Here is a 16,315-nt window from a genome sequence, read left to right as displayed (position 1 = left end):
TAGACCAATCAAGCTAAGTTGGCAGGGATTTTGATAGCCCAGGGTGTGTAAGTGTTATTTTATACGTCAAACTTCTATGAAATTGTGACGTTTATGCTGACGCCTGGGCCATGAAAATCGCTGCCAGTTTAGCTTGGTCTAACTTCTAAAGGTTATTGCAATAACATAAGGCCCACCGATGATGTTGTTGTTAGTTACGAAATATCATTTCATATTTAGAACTAGCTTTTGGACTAAGTAAAATGTCGTCAGAGAACGGAACTAATCCCAAAAAGACCTACTCATGTACTGTTTTTATATCATACATTCGATTGTCCAATTTCTACTTAATCTACCCATACAGTTTTGTGCTAAAATAACTATTGGACTGGGGAGATTAGGTTGTATATTGGACTTTTTCTGGTTTTGTACGAAAATGGCTGTTGAATTGGACAGATTCTTAACTAGTTTTAGTATTTTGTGTAGTGTGTTCACTGTGTAGAGATTGTCGATATATAACACGATTAAAATTGACAAGTCCACATCCCTAAAACGCACACATACACAGCTTGCCCACCACCTAAGTGGCTACGGCTTGAGTATGAGTAATTTTGTACTGAATTTTGTGGTAAATTCTCTTCCTCTCACCTGGCAACCCTGGTCACTTTACCGTCAGTCAAGTGTCATTACTGTCATTACCACAGCTATGCGCAGCTGTATGGAATATGATAGTTATTATATTGGTGAAAAAATAATTTTGTTTTATATGAAAAAATACTATTTAGCAGTATTAGGGTATTCTGTTGCTCATTTTGGATCATCATGTGGACTACAAAAACATTTTTAACTAAAACAAAACGCGGCAATATTTTGAAGGTAAGGTTATGTTTTTATTTTATAAATTCTGACCTTATATTTAAATCAAGATTACAGTAAAGTTTGTTTCTAGATTGTGAGGGAGCATTATCTGCGAGATGATTTACTCTGCGGGTCCGAAGCCTGCGTGATTTGTCCGCATAAGGACGATGAAATAGCGTTGGAATTAAAACCGAAATCAATTTGTGCGCTTTTCGAAGAACCACACTACCTGGTCCTCGACACCAACGTGGTGTTGCACCAGATCGACGTGCTGGAGGAAGACGCGCTGAAAAACGTGATCATATTGCAAACAGTGCTGGATGAAGTCAAGCATCAGAATACGGCTATATTTCAAAGACTGCTTGAGATTATAGGCAACAAGAAAAGGAAATTTTATTCGTTTGTAAACGAACATCATAAGTAAGTAACTTATTAGAATTTTTAAAATTTGTTCCACTTTATATCAGTTTGTTCCATTATAGTTTACAAAATGTGACTTTTATGTACATTGCAACCAATTGTAAGCCATAGATGTTACAGGCAAATGATAGCGAGTATATTATTATATCTTCTCAGAATTGTATTATTTTGAGCATGTCGTTACTAATATCTGGGAGACCGAGCTTTGCTTGGAAAACATATAAAAACTTTATATGTATATATATATATATATATATATGTACATACAAGAATTGTTCATTTAAAGATATAAGATATTAAGAAGAGATATTAAATGACCTTTTACAGAGACACATACATAGAACGAAATCCAGGGGAAAAGCAAAATGACAGGAATGACAGAGCTATTCGGAAAGCAGTCTCTTGGTATGCCACTCACCTGTCAACCAACAACACCGCTGGCTCATTCCCGCAGGTAGTTCTGCTTACTGATGATGAGAACAACAGGAAGTTGGCTCAGGAGGAAGGGATTGTGTGCTGTTCTGGTAAGCATAACATATTAGATTGTATGATAAGAGCATAAAACAATTTTACACTACCATTTAATCCATGAATATTAAAAAAACTGGCGAGAGGAGACCTTATCGAGTGTTTTAAGATTGTTACCCACTGTTACAACCTCCCCGACATTCACGATATAATCAACAAAAGAACTATCAGCCGCGAGACCCGAGGTCACAGCCTAAGAATTGTTCGCACTCCCACTACTACTAAAGCTGCATATCATTCTTTGTCCAACCGTGTCGTGGCGGCTTGGAACCGTTTACCGGATAGTGTTGTAACTGCTCCCTCGGTCAATGTTTTTAAAAACAGATTGGACAAGTGGCTTTTAAACAATAAGTTAGACTGATGTTACTTAGTGATGTGATACGACTTTACAAACTTTGAACTGTATAATACAGGACACTGTGTGACATAGGCTCATCAGCTAAATAGCTGCTCGCCTATAATTATATAATAATAATAATAATAATAAGTGTGAGTCAGACTCGCGCACAAAGGGTTCCGTACCATTATCTATAAAAACGGCAGAAAAAATCATGTTTGTTGTATGGGAGCCCCATTAAATATTTATTTTAGTATTTGTTGTTATAACTGCAACAGAAATACATCATCTGTGAAAATTTCAACTGTCTAACATCACGGTTCATCAGATACAGCCTGGATGGACAGCGCAGTCTTAGTAGTAATAGGGTCCCGTTTTACCCTTTGGTATGGAACTCTAAAAATAGTTTTATGGTACTAGTTTGTGATTGACCAATGGTATTTTTTTTTTAATAGTGTTCTTGTGTTTGTGTTATTTGGAAGTTTGTGTTAAGTTAGAAGGTAAGAGCCACAAATTGTCAATTATAACTATGACCAATTTACCTGCCTTATACATATTTTTCAGTCAAAGACTACATTGAAAATGTCAATGGTTTCCCCGGACTGGTTGACAAATTGTCCAAGAATGTGATACCCGAGAGCTGCACTAAGGATGCTTTGTATCCTGCCCACTTAACGTTGGGCCAGATCCGCACTGACATCAAGCATGGGAAACTGTACCAGGGTACCTTTCATGCTTCCAGGGATAACTTCCTGGAGGGCACTGCAACTGTCAGTGGATTTGATAAACCGGTAATTTAAAAAAATTGTTTAAATAACAAAAATCTTTATGAAAAAAAGTATAGTCAGCAGATACAATGCCATACTTTACAATTCTATAAGTTTAATCATCATAATCCATAAATTGGAAAGGGCTTTTTCACGATTTAAATCAGTTCCAATTTACCTCTTAATATTTAGAAAATTTGTTAAATTTGTACTAAATAGGGCAATTTAAATTTATTTAGTTAAATACATTTTTTTTTCATGTATTAATTTTATAATGCTTAATTTTAAAAAAATCTACCAATAAATCAGTATAAATTTTGTTTAAATATGTATTAATTCTGTATAAATTTTGTGTGGCCGAGTAGATATGACGTCCGACTTTCAATCCGGAGGTCGCGGTTTCAAATCCTGGCTCGTACCAATGAGTTTTTCGGAACTTATGTATGAAATATCATTTGATATTTACCACTAGCTTTTCGGTGAAGGAAAACATCGTGAGGAAACCTGCATACATCTGCGAAGAAATTCAAAGGTGTATGTGAAGTCCCCAATCCGCATTGGGCTAGCGTGGGGACTATAGCCCGAGCCCTCTCGCACATGAGAGGAGGCCTGTGCCCAGCAGTGGGACGTATATAGGCTGAATTATTATATTATTATTATTAAATTTTGTGTAAAAGTCACCTTTTAGTCTTCAATAGCCATGTAATAAATTGTTCCTTCAGATTCTTCTTCAAGGCCACATAGGCATCAACAGGGCTGTCGACGGCGACCTGGTGGCCATAGAAGTGTTTCCAAAAGGGGAATGGCGGAAGCCCAGTGACATCGTCCTTGAGGACAAGGTAACTCAATTTTTATAGTGAAAATTACTTTAATTGATAATCTCTACACATTTGCTTTCTGTGAGTGTGGCAAAACTCGGAATAATAAACTTATGAATCTCAAAATGTAAGGTAGATCTGACTCTTGCTTGGTTTTATAGTATTGAATTAAGACACTTGGAGGCTTTATACATTATTTCTGATTACCTTATGTACGCTTAGAGCCGATTCATATTAAGAATATAATATTTAGATTGACCTCCTTTATTTATAGGCAGATGACCCTGGAGACCTATTAGAAGAGGAAGCGGTGCTACTGAAGAACGCCCAACCGGCGGGCGACGATGAAATAACGCCCACCGGGAAAGTTGTAGGCATAATCAGGAGGAAGTGGAGGCAGTACTGTGGGATACTGATGCCTAGCAAATTCCCAGGTTTTTTATATAGTTTTTATCATAGCTAAAGAAATAAGACGTGTAATAATAGTTTTTGGACGGAATTTAGGTTTAAAGATCATTTATTACCATGAAGAATTTTACAATTCACTTATTATGAGAACATAAATTAATTACTTAGTAATAAGCGTTAAGAAAACAAGAAGAAGGTAGTTTACACAATACTCGGATAATAAGTTACTGATACACATTTCCGACTCATAATCAATTTGATAATGTAAAATAAAATAGTCTGTCATAAATGGCAGCCTCTGCCTCTTTTTTAGTTTTGAAGATTAGTTATTGTACTTTTGTTTTATATCATAGGTATTTAGTAACATTTTAAATAAATAAATGATTGTATTTTTATTATTTGCGCGCCCTGATGTTGTTTGCGCTACTTGGGCCTTAATAACAACTCAGTTGCTTGATATATTTCATTGATGTAAATGCTAAATTGCCTAGGTGACGGCTGATAGCAGTACCAAATGCAAAAGCGATAATAAATTGTTCCCAGGCGCTACACGTCATCTATTCACGCCGGCCGAGCGTCGCATCCCACGTGTGAGGATCGAGACGCGACAGAGCGACGTGCTGGCGTCACAGCGGATCCTAGTCGCACTCGACTCCTGGCCGAGGAACAGCCGCTACCCGCTCGGGCACTTCGTACGAGCCCTCGGACCTATCGGTGAGATAATCAAGAGACTAACCGGCTAGTCAGCTGGTTGTTAGTCAACAACGAGTGGTGATTGGCTGGTCACAGTGTGTGTTTTAAGAACAGCAGTTAGATAAGTCACATCAGATCCTAGCTGCGCTCTTTTGGCCGAGCAACAGCCGTAACCCGCCCTGGCGCTTCGTGCGAGCCTTTGGACCTATCGGTGAGTTTAGGTCTTGTTAGAAGGTAAAGAGGGTGCGACAGAGCGACGTACTGGCGTCGCAATTGGTCCTAGTCGCACTTGATTCGCGACCGAGAAACAGCCGTTACCCGCTCTTGTTAGAATGTTTAGGTAAAAAGTGTGCGACAGACCGTACTGCCGTCGTAACGGATCCTAGTCGCACTTCCCTGACCGAGTAATAACCACTACCTGCTCGGGCACTTCTTAAGAACCCTCTGATCTATTTATAAAACTTGTTACATTTGTGATATTGATATGGTTTACTTTCGTTTAGCATAGTTCTGATTTTTCTAAGTTTAAATCTTAATTCAAGAATGATAATAATGGGTAGTAACGGACTAGCTGCTCGTAACGGATCAAACTGAACTTGTTGATGAGACAGATTTTAAAAGTGTTAGTATATATCAATATTTACATTCTGCAAACAAGAATAACAGTATGTTTACATATGAAAGGAGTAGAATCATCCGAAAGAGTATTGTTTGTAACATAACTATTTACTAGTATTCTTCATTTTACCAGGGGACAAAGACGCAGAAAACGAAGTGCTTCTCTTAGAACACGATGTACCGCACGCGCGCTTCAGCGAAGCAGTCCTTGCTTGCCTACCGCCAACAGACTGGACCATCACCGACGAGGTACAACAAAAAAAAATACTGTTGCTTTTAAGTTTCAGAAGGATTAGGGCCGGCAGGTAATATCAGTTTCCTCGAAATACCAATCGTTTCACTATTATGAATGAGGAGCATATTACTTTATATGAACCTAGGACTTGATTCGGTACGTGACGTAGTAGACTAGCAAGTAAAAGTATGTCCTTTTCAGTATATTATTTTTCTTTGTATTTTTTTTCATGTCAAATATGTAAGAAACTAAACCAGTAATCAAAGACCGTTAGACAGTTATTCATGAGATAAACAATTCATCCATATTACGCGAATAATTCGTTTAAAATGTTTTAATGTCAAATAATTTATTTTCACGACAGTCCGAAACGCAATTGGAATCCATATGATAAATCCTACTCATTAGCATACTTTATTTTTGATATTTATTACTCAATGTCGGCGGTTTAACGTTTTCTCCACTTAAGAATTTGCTGTTATATGTAGATTACTTATTTAACTACTTGATAACAGGAAGTGAAAAAGCGTGTGGACCTCCGCGGCATCACTGTCTGCTCCGTGGACCCGCCCGGCTGCACGGACATCGACGACGCGCTGCACGCGCGGCCCGCGCCCGGCCTCACCGCCGACGGGCTGCAACGTTACGAGGTACACCTACATATTTTGTTTGAAAATGTTCCGACTGCCGCTTTACGCCATGGTTTTTGCAAAGAAAATGACTTTTGGTAGTTTCCATTGGTTGTAGATACGTATATGTATGGTTCCATAATAACATTTGCTAATTAAGTTTATTACACAATTTAACCGAGTTCGGTTCTTAAGGGCCGAGCCGTGGCAATGGGTACAAACGCTATGAAGATAATGATTGAATGCTGTTATAAATCTCGTGGTTAAACTTAAAATCAAATATTTGTCATGTATAGTCTCTGATTTCTTCTTGATATCTCATTAGGATTCACTAGCGCAATGGGGTTTCATAAGCTATTACAGCACCAATAAAATTACTTTGTCAGATGATGAATAATTTGAACGCCAGGTCGGGGTCCACATTGCTGACGTCACCCACTTCGTGAGGCCGAACACGGCGCTGGACAAGGAGGCCGCGCTCAGGTCCACCACGGTGTACCTGGTCGATAAAAGAATCGACATGGTTCCAGGTTAGTTGGAGTCTAATCAATCTTCTTCCTAGTCTCTCTCCTGCTAGTTTAGGTTGAGTCAGCTCTGTTTATTTCTCTCGATCCTTGTCTGTTATTATTACCAGTTAACGCCCGACATTACGTAGCCACTATTTATTATTTCGTCCGAAACGTTTTTTTGCCTTTAATTAAATATTAGTAACAGAAGTCTTATTGAGAGCACGGTGGTTTCCGTTTGGTTAAATAAATCAATATCCTAAATAAAGTGTTTTGTCGTATAAGAATGTGATCAAATAAACCAATGAGGTTTGACTCCATTTCTTTTTTATACACTTATATATTTTACTAGCTTTTGCCCGTGACTTCGTCTGTGTGGAATGATCCTCCCCCATGTCTTAGACTATCTCTATACCAAATTCATCTGTTAAAGCGTGAAGAGGTAACAGACAGACAGATAGACGTAGTTACTTTCGCATTTATAATATTAGTAGGGATTTAACTTATCATATACGTTTATTATTTTACAGGACTCAAATATTTTTGTTGATATCTATTGCAGATTTACTGAGTTCAAACCTGTGCTCGCTACGCGGCGGCGAAGAGCGGTTGGCGTTTTCCTGCGTTTGGGAGATCGACGAGAACGCCAACGTCCTCTCTACCAAGTTCCACAAAAGTGTCATCAAGGTTGATCATTGCTAGATTGTATTTCGTTGTAGTAAGGTTAACGAAGGGCCAGTTGACGCAGTACGTATACTACGTATCTTCGCCGAAACATTCATTTGTAAAGTCCCGTCAAGTTGAAATTCGTGGATATTATTCTCCATCTCTAAAATAGTAGTCTTAAAAATGGTGCATGGTTTTTCTACATTCACATGTTCATTTGCGTATTTTACAAGTATGGGTGCTCATAGCAGGGACCCGTCCACCCCTTCCCAGAAAAGAGCCTTTAAATGGCTTGGCCGTTCATCGAATAACCCCAACGACTGGCTTTTCCTTTGAATGGCTTACCCGTTCATTTGACTTAGCTCTAGGAAGGGGTTTCCGTTTCAGAGATACCGCTAAATGAAAGGGTATCCCCTTTTTAATTCAAAAAAATATGACGTATTTGCTGCCAACTCGCCAGACACCCAATCCTTCTCTTTAAACATAAATAAGCAATATTTGATTCTATTTTTACCAAGAGAAAGTTGAAAATGGCATAAGCGTTATAATTTATTATCGATACCCCTTCAAGGGGCGCTTAGGAACGGGTATCCGTATTATGAAGCGCTTAAAAAGCCAAATGAAAGGGTTTTAGTTAGCAACGGCTTTGGTAAGCAAAGCCTTAAAAAATACCCCTTCAAAAACCCTCGAAGGGGATACTGGACCGATCCCTGGCTCATAATAACATTTCAGTACCGGGCTAGGTAAGGGGCATACCTTACCTACCCCGATACTAGTTTTGTATGGTCGGTACTGGGAAATTCTCGGTTGCTTTCAAAACTAGTAGGGGAGACACTTTCAGAATTCCAGCCTTCGTGGACAGGTCAACAAAAATACTTATCACAGACATTTGTTCCTGAGTCATGGACGTTTTCTATGTATTTAAATATTTGTATATTATATATATCGTTGTCTGAGTACCCACAACACAAGTCTTCTTGGCTTACCGTGGGACTTAGTCAATTTGTGTAAGAATGTCCCTATAATATTTATATTTTATTTACTTGTTTCGTTAAGTCTGCAGCCGCGATGACGTACGAGGAGGCGCAGCTGGCGATCGACGACGCGCACCGACACGACGCCGTGGCGACGTCGCTCCGGATACTCAACGCGCTCGCTAAGAAACTCAAGAAAAAGCGGATGGACAACGGCGCGCTGCTGCTCGCCTCGCCCGAGATACGCTTCCAGGTCGGTACTAGCAGCAGGCTCGGACCAAGATAACTCTGCGTGCCATTTGTAATGACAATTTTTTTTTTTAATATGACGTTTATAATGACATCCCCATACTTCGTGGTATTAAAGTCGATGCACCGAGGTGGTATAAAAAAAGCTCAGACAGACTCTAATACTCTTAACTGATTGTGAACCTTATGTCTTTGCAATAAGGTTTAGGAATTGTTAGTTATAGTTGAAACTTTTTAAGCTGACCGTTTAGCACTTGAGAGATTTTCTTGTGAATGACATTGTTTTATAATGTTTAAGGCTAATAACAAATAATAGCAACTAATATCAACGTCATAAGATTTCATTCATCAAGAAAGCCATTATGTCACCCGAGTAAGGGTTTCAATGTCCAAATGCCATCGAATGTGCTATGCTATAGCAATTTCAACCTCAATAATTAGATAAGATGTAACATAATTCACAATTAGATAAGATGGTGGATATTTGTAGGTACAGTCTAGAGAACGAAAAAATTTATCGATTAATGCTTTACAAAGAGATAGTATGATTCGTAACCTTCCGTTGTCAAACATCGGTTTAATTAGACAGAGAGTTTAATTAGATATAGATACGTGATTTGTTTTATGAAATTATTGAAATATGGAAAATTCCTGGTGATAGAAAGTTTGCATTTTAGCTCTGTGGATGAAGACTATCAGTTTCCTACTTTTCATAGGTTCAAAATATTAAATTGGCTGATTACTCTTACAGATGCAAAATTACTATGACAGAATAATTAACATCTTAAGTCACGTGACCGCTTCTCCATACAAATGTAGTCCCCATTTTCGTCTCTGGATATTCTTAGAAGATATCGACACCAGATACTTTAATTTTATTGCAGGTGGATTCTGAAACCCACGATCCAATAGAAGTGCAAGCGAAGAAGATAGTCGACACTAACTCCATGGTAGAAGAGTTCATGTTGCTGGCCAACGTGAGCGTCGCAGAAAAGTTGGCCGCTGAGTTCCCACAGTGTGCATTGCTACGGCGGCATCCTTCGCCGCCACCGGGCAACTTCACATCATTCCTTAAGGCTGCGAGGCAGCAGGTACTAATGGCAACTAAATTGAACTTTAGTGGACCTTATCTCGTTTCAATAAGGTTGTGGTAGTGGTGTGTGTTTCTGCCAACGTGAGCGTCGCAGATAAGTTGGCCGTTGAGTTCCCACAGTGTGCATTGCTGCGGCGACATCCTTTGCCGCCACCGGGCAACTTTACATCAATGCTTAAAGCTGTGAGGCAGGAGGTTAGTACTATGAGCAACTTTGGTGGATCTTGCCTGGTAGTGGAGTGGATCAATTATGACAATGATGGGACATGTTTCTGCCTTTATGGCCGCAGAGAAGTTGGCCGCTTTTATTTCCCACAGTGTGCATTGCTACGGCGACATTGGTAGACCTTACCTCGTTGTAGTAAGGTTTACCATCGTTTAGTTAACTGTTTTGACGATGGATGGTTTCTATCTACGCGATCGTTAGAAGTTCACTGCCGAGATCCCTCAGCTTGCATCGTTAAGGCGATAAAACGTGCTGTCATGCCGGCCAACGGGGAAATTTACGCCATTCCTTACAACAGGCAGATATTCCGCAAGTTGTTAGCACATTAGCAACTTAACTGACCACAATATTGCGTTTCTAAGTTTTTAATTTTTGCATTGTATGCTTATTGTTGTATTGTATGCTGATTGTGACATTTATAAAATAAGGCAGTGCAATAACTTGCTCCAATCCCCAGGGCTTCGAAATCGACGTAGCAACAAACAAGTCGTTCTCCGCGTCTCTGGACGCGGCGCGCATCCCCGAGCGGCCGTTCTTCAACACGTTGCTCCGCATCATGGCGACGCGGTGTATGCAGCAGGCTGTCTATTTCTCCAGCGGATCCATGGCACAAGAGGAGTTCTACCATTACGGCTTGGCGTGTCCGATTTACACGCATTTCACGTCGCCCATCAGAAGGTGAGTTTTAAAACGATCAATGAAACAGTCGGCCGTTCTTCAGCACAATTGGTAAAAAGTTTTTAGTATTCCTATATGTATAATTTGTATTATGAATAATGAGACAGAGATTGTTTAGTGAACAGCTATTTCAACAATGACACGACATCACGATGGAGATCCGTTAGCCTAGGACAGGGGACAGAGATGCTTTGGCCTAGAGCAGGGGCAAAAACACAATTTTACAGTAGACACAAAAACATGTTTATTTTATAATTGTGTATAGAACACGAAAACTAGGGATGTCAACAATTTAAGTTTTCAATGGGATATTAATTAATGAGACATATGGAAATTTTAACTTCTTTCTTCAAGAAGCGGATCACATAGCGGATTTTTTTGTGTTGTATAAACCGATATGTGCTTTCTAAGACAGAAATCGTGCTATTTATTTTATAGAATATCACTTCGATGAACTAATAATCTGATTTGTACCACATAGAAACGAATGAAAATAAACATTGTTGTGTATTGAACAGTTTATTGACATCAATATAATTTAAATGTAGTAAAAATGTAACGTAATTCCAGATATGCCGACGTCATAGTCCACCGGCTCCTAGCGGCCTGTATAGGCGCCGACGTGACGCACGCCACGCTGCTCGACACCAAGCAAGCCGGCGCCGTCTGCGACAACCTCAACTACAGGCACAGGCAGGCTCAGTACGCCGGCCGCGCGTCCGTGGCATTGAACACGCATGTAAGTGGATCCGTGGAACGTATTACCTTGTCGTTACGGCTCATAATTGCTTGATATGTAAGAAGCAGGCGCCATATTTGAAAACCTCAACTGCAGGCACAGGCAGGCTCAGTACGCCGGCCGCGCGTCCGTGGCATTGAACACGCATGTAAGTGGATCCGTGGAACGTATTACCTTGTCGTTACGGCTCATAATTGCTTGATATGTAAGAAGCAGGCGCCATATTTGAAAACCTCAACTGCAGGCACAGGCAGGCTCAGTACGCCGGCCGCGCGTCCGTGGCATTGAACACGCATGTAAGTGGATCCGTGGAACGTATTACCTTGTCGTTACGGCTCATAATTGCTTGATATGTAAGAAGCAGGCGCCATATTTGAAAACCTCAACTGCAGGCACAGGCAGGCTCAGTACGCCGGCCGCGCGTCCGTGGCATTGAACACGCATGTAAGTGGATCCGTGGAACGTATTACCTTGTCGTTACGGCTCATAATTGCTTGATATGTAAGAAGCAGGCGCCATATTTGAAAACCTCAACTGCAGGCACAGGCAGGCTCAGTACGCCGGCCGCGCGTCCGTGGCATTGAACACGCATGTAAGTGGATCCGTGGAACGTATTACCTTGTCGTTACGGCTCATAATTGCTTGATATGTAAGAAGCAGGCGCCATATTTGAAAACCTCAACTGCAGGCACAGGCAGGCTCAGTACGCCGGCCGCGCGTCCGTGGCATTGAACACGCATGTAAGTGGATCCGTGGAACGTATTACCTTGTCGTTACGGCTCATAATTGCTTGATATGTAAGAAGCAGGCGCCATATTTGAAAACCTCAACTGCAGGCACAGGCAGGCTCAGTACGCCGGCCGCGCGTCCGTGGCATTGAACACGCATGTAAGTGGATCCGTGGAACGTATTACCTTGTCGTTACGGCTCATAATTGCTTGATATGTAAGAAGCAGGCGCCATATTTGAAAACCTCAACTGCAGGCACAGGCAGGCTCAGTACGCCGGCCGCGCGTCCGTGGCATTGAACACGCATGTAAGTGGATCCGTGGAACGTATTACCTTGTCGTTACGGCTCATAATTGCTTGATATGTAAGAAGCAGGCGCCATATTTGAAAACCTCAACTGCAGGCACAGGCAGGCTCAGTACGCCGGCCGCGCGTCCGTGGCATTGAACACGCATGTAAGTGGATCCGTGGAACGTATTACCTTGTCGTTACGGCTCATAATTGCTTGATATGTAAGAAGCAGGCGCCATATTTGAAAACCTCAACTGCAGGCACAGGCAGGCTCAGTACGCCGGCCGCGCGTCCGTGGCATTGAACACGCATGTAAGTGGATCCGTGGAACGTATTACCTTGTCGTTACGGCTCATAATTGCTTGATATGTAAGAAGCAGGCGCCATATTTGAAAACCTCAACTGCAGGCACAGGCAGGCTCAGTACGCCGGCCGCGCGTCCGTGGCATTGAACACGCATGTAAGTGGATCCGTGGAACGTATTACCTTGTCGTTACGGCTCATAATTGCTTGATATGTAAGAAGCAGGCGCCATATTTGAAAACCTCAACTGCAGGCACAGGCAGGCTCAGTACGCCGGCCGCGCGTCCGTGGCATTGAACACGCATGTAAGTGGATCCGTGGAACGTATCACCTTGTCGTTACGGCTCATAATTGCTTGATATGTAAGAAGCAGGCGCCATATTTGAAAACCTCAACTGCAGGCACAGGCAGGCTCAGTACGCCGGCCGCGCGTCCTTGGCATTGAACACGCATGTAAGTGGATCCGTGGAACGTATTACCTTGTCGTTACGGCTCATAATTGCTTGATATGTAAGAAGCAGGCGCCATATTTGAAAACCTCAACTGCAGGCACAGGCAGGCTCAGTACGCCGGCCGCGCGTCCGTGGCATTGAACACGCATGTAAGTGGATCCGTGGAACGTATTACCTTCTCGTTACGGCTCATAATTGCTTGATATGTAACAAGCAGGCGCCATATTTGAAAACCTCAACTGCAGGCACAGACGGCTAAGTATGCTGGTTGCGCTTCCGTGGCATTGAAAACGCATGTAGTGGACTAGGTATTATGGCTAATAATGGCTAATAATGGCTCGACATAAAAGCAGTAGGCGCGATATGTCACAACCTTAACTACATGCACAGACGAGTTCAATATGCTGGCCGAGCTTCTGAAGCAATGAAACATAAATGAACCGTAACATCTTGTCATTACGATTCATAGTCCGTTAGTGACTTACCAATTTGGTTACGTCATCGAGTGCTAGCGTCATTGGGACCTATATGACTCTTTGACATAAAACTAGCAGATGCTAACTACAGGCTCAGTATGCCGGCCGAGGCGTGGAATACGCATGAAAGTGGATCGTATCGTCTTGTCATTACGGTTCATAATCCTACTAACATCATATTATTACGTCATGGTTCTCTGAGTAGAGGATTTTATGTGGCCTACGTAACTTTCAGTACGTACGTCTCGTAGACGTCGGTAACTGATCTGTGGAATTGTGATAAAGATTAAAACTAAGTTGATCTCGTTTTTTCATAGATCCTGTTCAAGAATCGCGTAGAGACAGAGTCGGCGGTGGTGCTCGCTGTGAAGAGGAACGCCATACAAGTGCTCATTCCCAAGTACGGGTTGGAGGGGCCCATATACCTTCCTGAGGACAAGTTCACTTACAACGAGGAGGTAAATGACCTTTACAGTACATATGGGGCTACTTTATAGCACTAGTGCGAGAAGTAGCATATTACGTTACTGTGTCGAACATTTAAAGGGCCATATGTACTGTAAAACGTTGTACGATACATGTGCGAATAGGTAATTCGCAACTCGTGTCGATTTAAAACACTCCCTTCGGTCGTGTTTTAATTTATCGCCACTCGTTTCGAATTTCCTATTTTTCGCACTTGTATCGTAATGTACTATATTCACATGCCAGCCGTAGCTGAGCGCGAGGAATTACATTGACTAGTGTATGTGAACAGCGGCGGCCGGTGAATATATATTACGGATGTTCACTTACATTAAAGAAAATAACTAAAACTACCCAATTTATTAACAGTCGCATAATACCTATAGATATCGGTTTTCGTCCACCCGGTCATTGAACTCTCTTGTAGATTTTGGGTAAGTATGCGCAATGGAATCTAATGTTTTACGAATATCTTGACTACCGATAGACGTTAACTGCAGGTCATTTAACAAATGGTTGCGAGATTATGAATGTTTTTTTTTATTTCATAGAAATAATTTATATAAATAAATAAATTGCTAACACACCGGTTTCGGTCCAAACATTATAACGAAAGTTGAAGGTCGTCTTGTTGTATCTAACTTGAGTCGATTTTGTAAAGTTTTTTCAAATTATTTTATGGATGTCACGTTATATTCACTCACTTTTTTAATTCTTGACTAATTATTTAGAATGAAGAAAGCCAAAATTGCATTCCCGCGCGTACTTTAAAAAATACTAAGGTAAAAGGTATGTTTGCAAACAATGACAACATGGCGCGCGGAGTGCGCGCGCATTCGTCGAGAAGGCACAAGGTCACACGGCCTAGGAGCGCCGCTCCAATTTTACGTCTTTCTTCATAGAACATCTTCTGTTTCACGTGCGGAACTGTGGCTAAACTTCTCTTTCGCTCTGATGGAATTTCCTATTGATTCAATGTACTAAATCTTTTTTCATAGGAGCGCAATCCAAAGCACTCCGCTTCGCGCGTTACGTATGAAATATAGCAGTAGGCGAGTAGTCATAGGCTGTCTATAAACTTATAATGAATAATAATTACTTATTTAACACATCGAGTGCCGGGAACCCGCTCGGCGGGTCCTCTGTTCGTAGTCGCTTTTCTCCATAGAGCGGGAAAACGCTGGGATCGGCTACGAGCGTAGCGCTACGAAAACGTTGGTAGTAAATGTGTTAAATATTATTGACTTGTTTACGATAGATACATTAATTATGAATAAGTAGTATTATATTAATTAGGTGCTATTATTTACTGCACTTATTTGTTTTCTTTAACGCATTCACTGCCACCGACGCATATATGCGTTCACCGTCATACAAGTTTATTGTTCCTAGGCCACGCCCCCTGGTAGTGAATGCGTTAAGGCGGGCCGCTAGTGTATGTGAATCAAAAGCAATACATATTTATTTGCCTGCGAGCTCTTGAAAACAGACGATCTGTTTTATGTGTTTACTTGATTTTGCTCAGGTTAACTATAATAATATTTTGTATTGCGTCATAACGCTATCACAAATCCTTTCTTACTTTGAACGTCTGTTAATTTCGCCATCTTACTCGTATATGGGACACCGGCGTTGGCTCCTTTGTTAATCAAAATCTTACACTAATTAAGACTTAAACTTATTCACAGGAGAACATCCAAATATGCGGTGGCACGACACTAAAAACATTCGACGAGCTAACAGTCCGCCTGAGCCTGGACAGCACCAACCCGCAGCACAGGAAGCTGGCCTTCCAGCTCGTGCAGCCCCGCATCCCAGGGTTCAGTTACGAGCCCCCCGGCGAGGCCATGGACCTGGAACTTGTGGAAGTTAAGACAGGGGACAAGAGGAAGGACACCTCGGAGCCTAAGAGTAAGAAGAAATCTAAGAGGAAATAATGTTTGTATAAATATATGTTTATATAAAGTCTGTTTTGTACTTATGTTGTGTTCACACACCTAATTACTACTTACTTACGGAATGAGGCTCGAGTGTTTTCTGCAGCGATCGACTTTGAAGGTAAGTATGAAACACAATATAAGAAAGAGCAAACCTGTTAGAAAAGTTAGGCCCAAAGTTTCTGCAATTTACACATACGCGTAAAAAGTATTTATTTGAACCTAGCCATTAATAATGATT

General features: G+C 41.2%; 1 protein-coding gene across 1 annotated transcript; it reads left to right on the top strand.

The window, feature by feature from the left end:
* The first annotated feature begins 642 nt into the window (after positions 1 to 642).
* On the top strand, positions 643 to 16,105 carry LOC133520574 (exosome complex exonuclease RRP44). The gene is made up of 17 exons (XM_061855079.1): positions 643 to 855; positions 929 to 1,257; positions 1,585 to 1,781; positions 2,687 to 2,913; positions 3,612 to 3,728; positions 3,982 to 4,141; positions 4,659 to 4,829; positions 5,560 to 5,675; positions 6,177 to 6,311; positions 6,700 to 6,820; positions 7,359 to 7,483; positions 8,519 to 8,689; positions 9,570 to 9,776; positions 10,462 to 10,682; positions 11,253 to 11,421; positions 13,990 to 14,130; positions 15,826 to 16,105. Exons 1-17 carry the CDS (start codon positions 802 to 804, stop codon positions 16,072 to 16,074), a joined length of 2,910 nt encoding a protein of 969 aa, XP_061711063.1. The 5' UTR covers positions 643 to 801; the 3' UTR covers positions 16,075 to 16,105.
* The last annotated feature ends 210 nt before the right edge of the window (positions 16,106 to 16,315 follow it).

The sequence above is a fragment of the Cydia pomonella genome, chromosome 8 (genome assembly GCF_033807575.1).
Source record: "Cydia pomonella isolate Wapato2018A chromosome 8, ilCydPomo1, whole genome shotgun sequence".
Lineage (NCBI taxonomy): Eukaryota > Metazoa > Arthropoda > Insecta > Lepidoptera > Tortricidae > Cydia > Cydia pomonella.
This window is presented reverse-complemented; position numbering and strand designations above follow the sequence as displayed.

Excerpts from the sequence above, each read along its gene's own strand:
- LOC133520574 (XM_061855079.1), top strand. The coding sequence starts at position 802 with ATGTGGACTACAAAAACATTTTTAACTAAAACAAAACGCGGCAATATT. Across the intron at positions 1,782-2,686 it reads AGGGATTGTGTGCTGTTCTG|TCAAAGACTACATTGAAAAT; the intron begins GTAAGCATAACA and ends CATATTTTTCAG. Across the intron at positions 6,821-7,358 it reads AAGAATCGACATGGTTCCAG|ATTTACTGAGTTCAAACCTG; the intron begins GTTAGTTGGAGT and ends TATCTATTGCAG.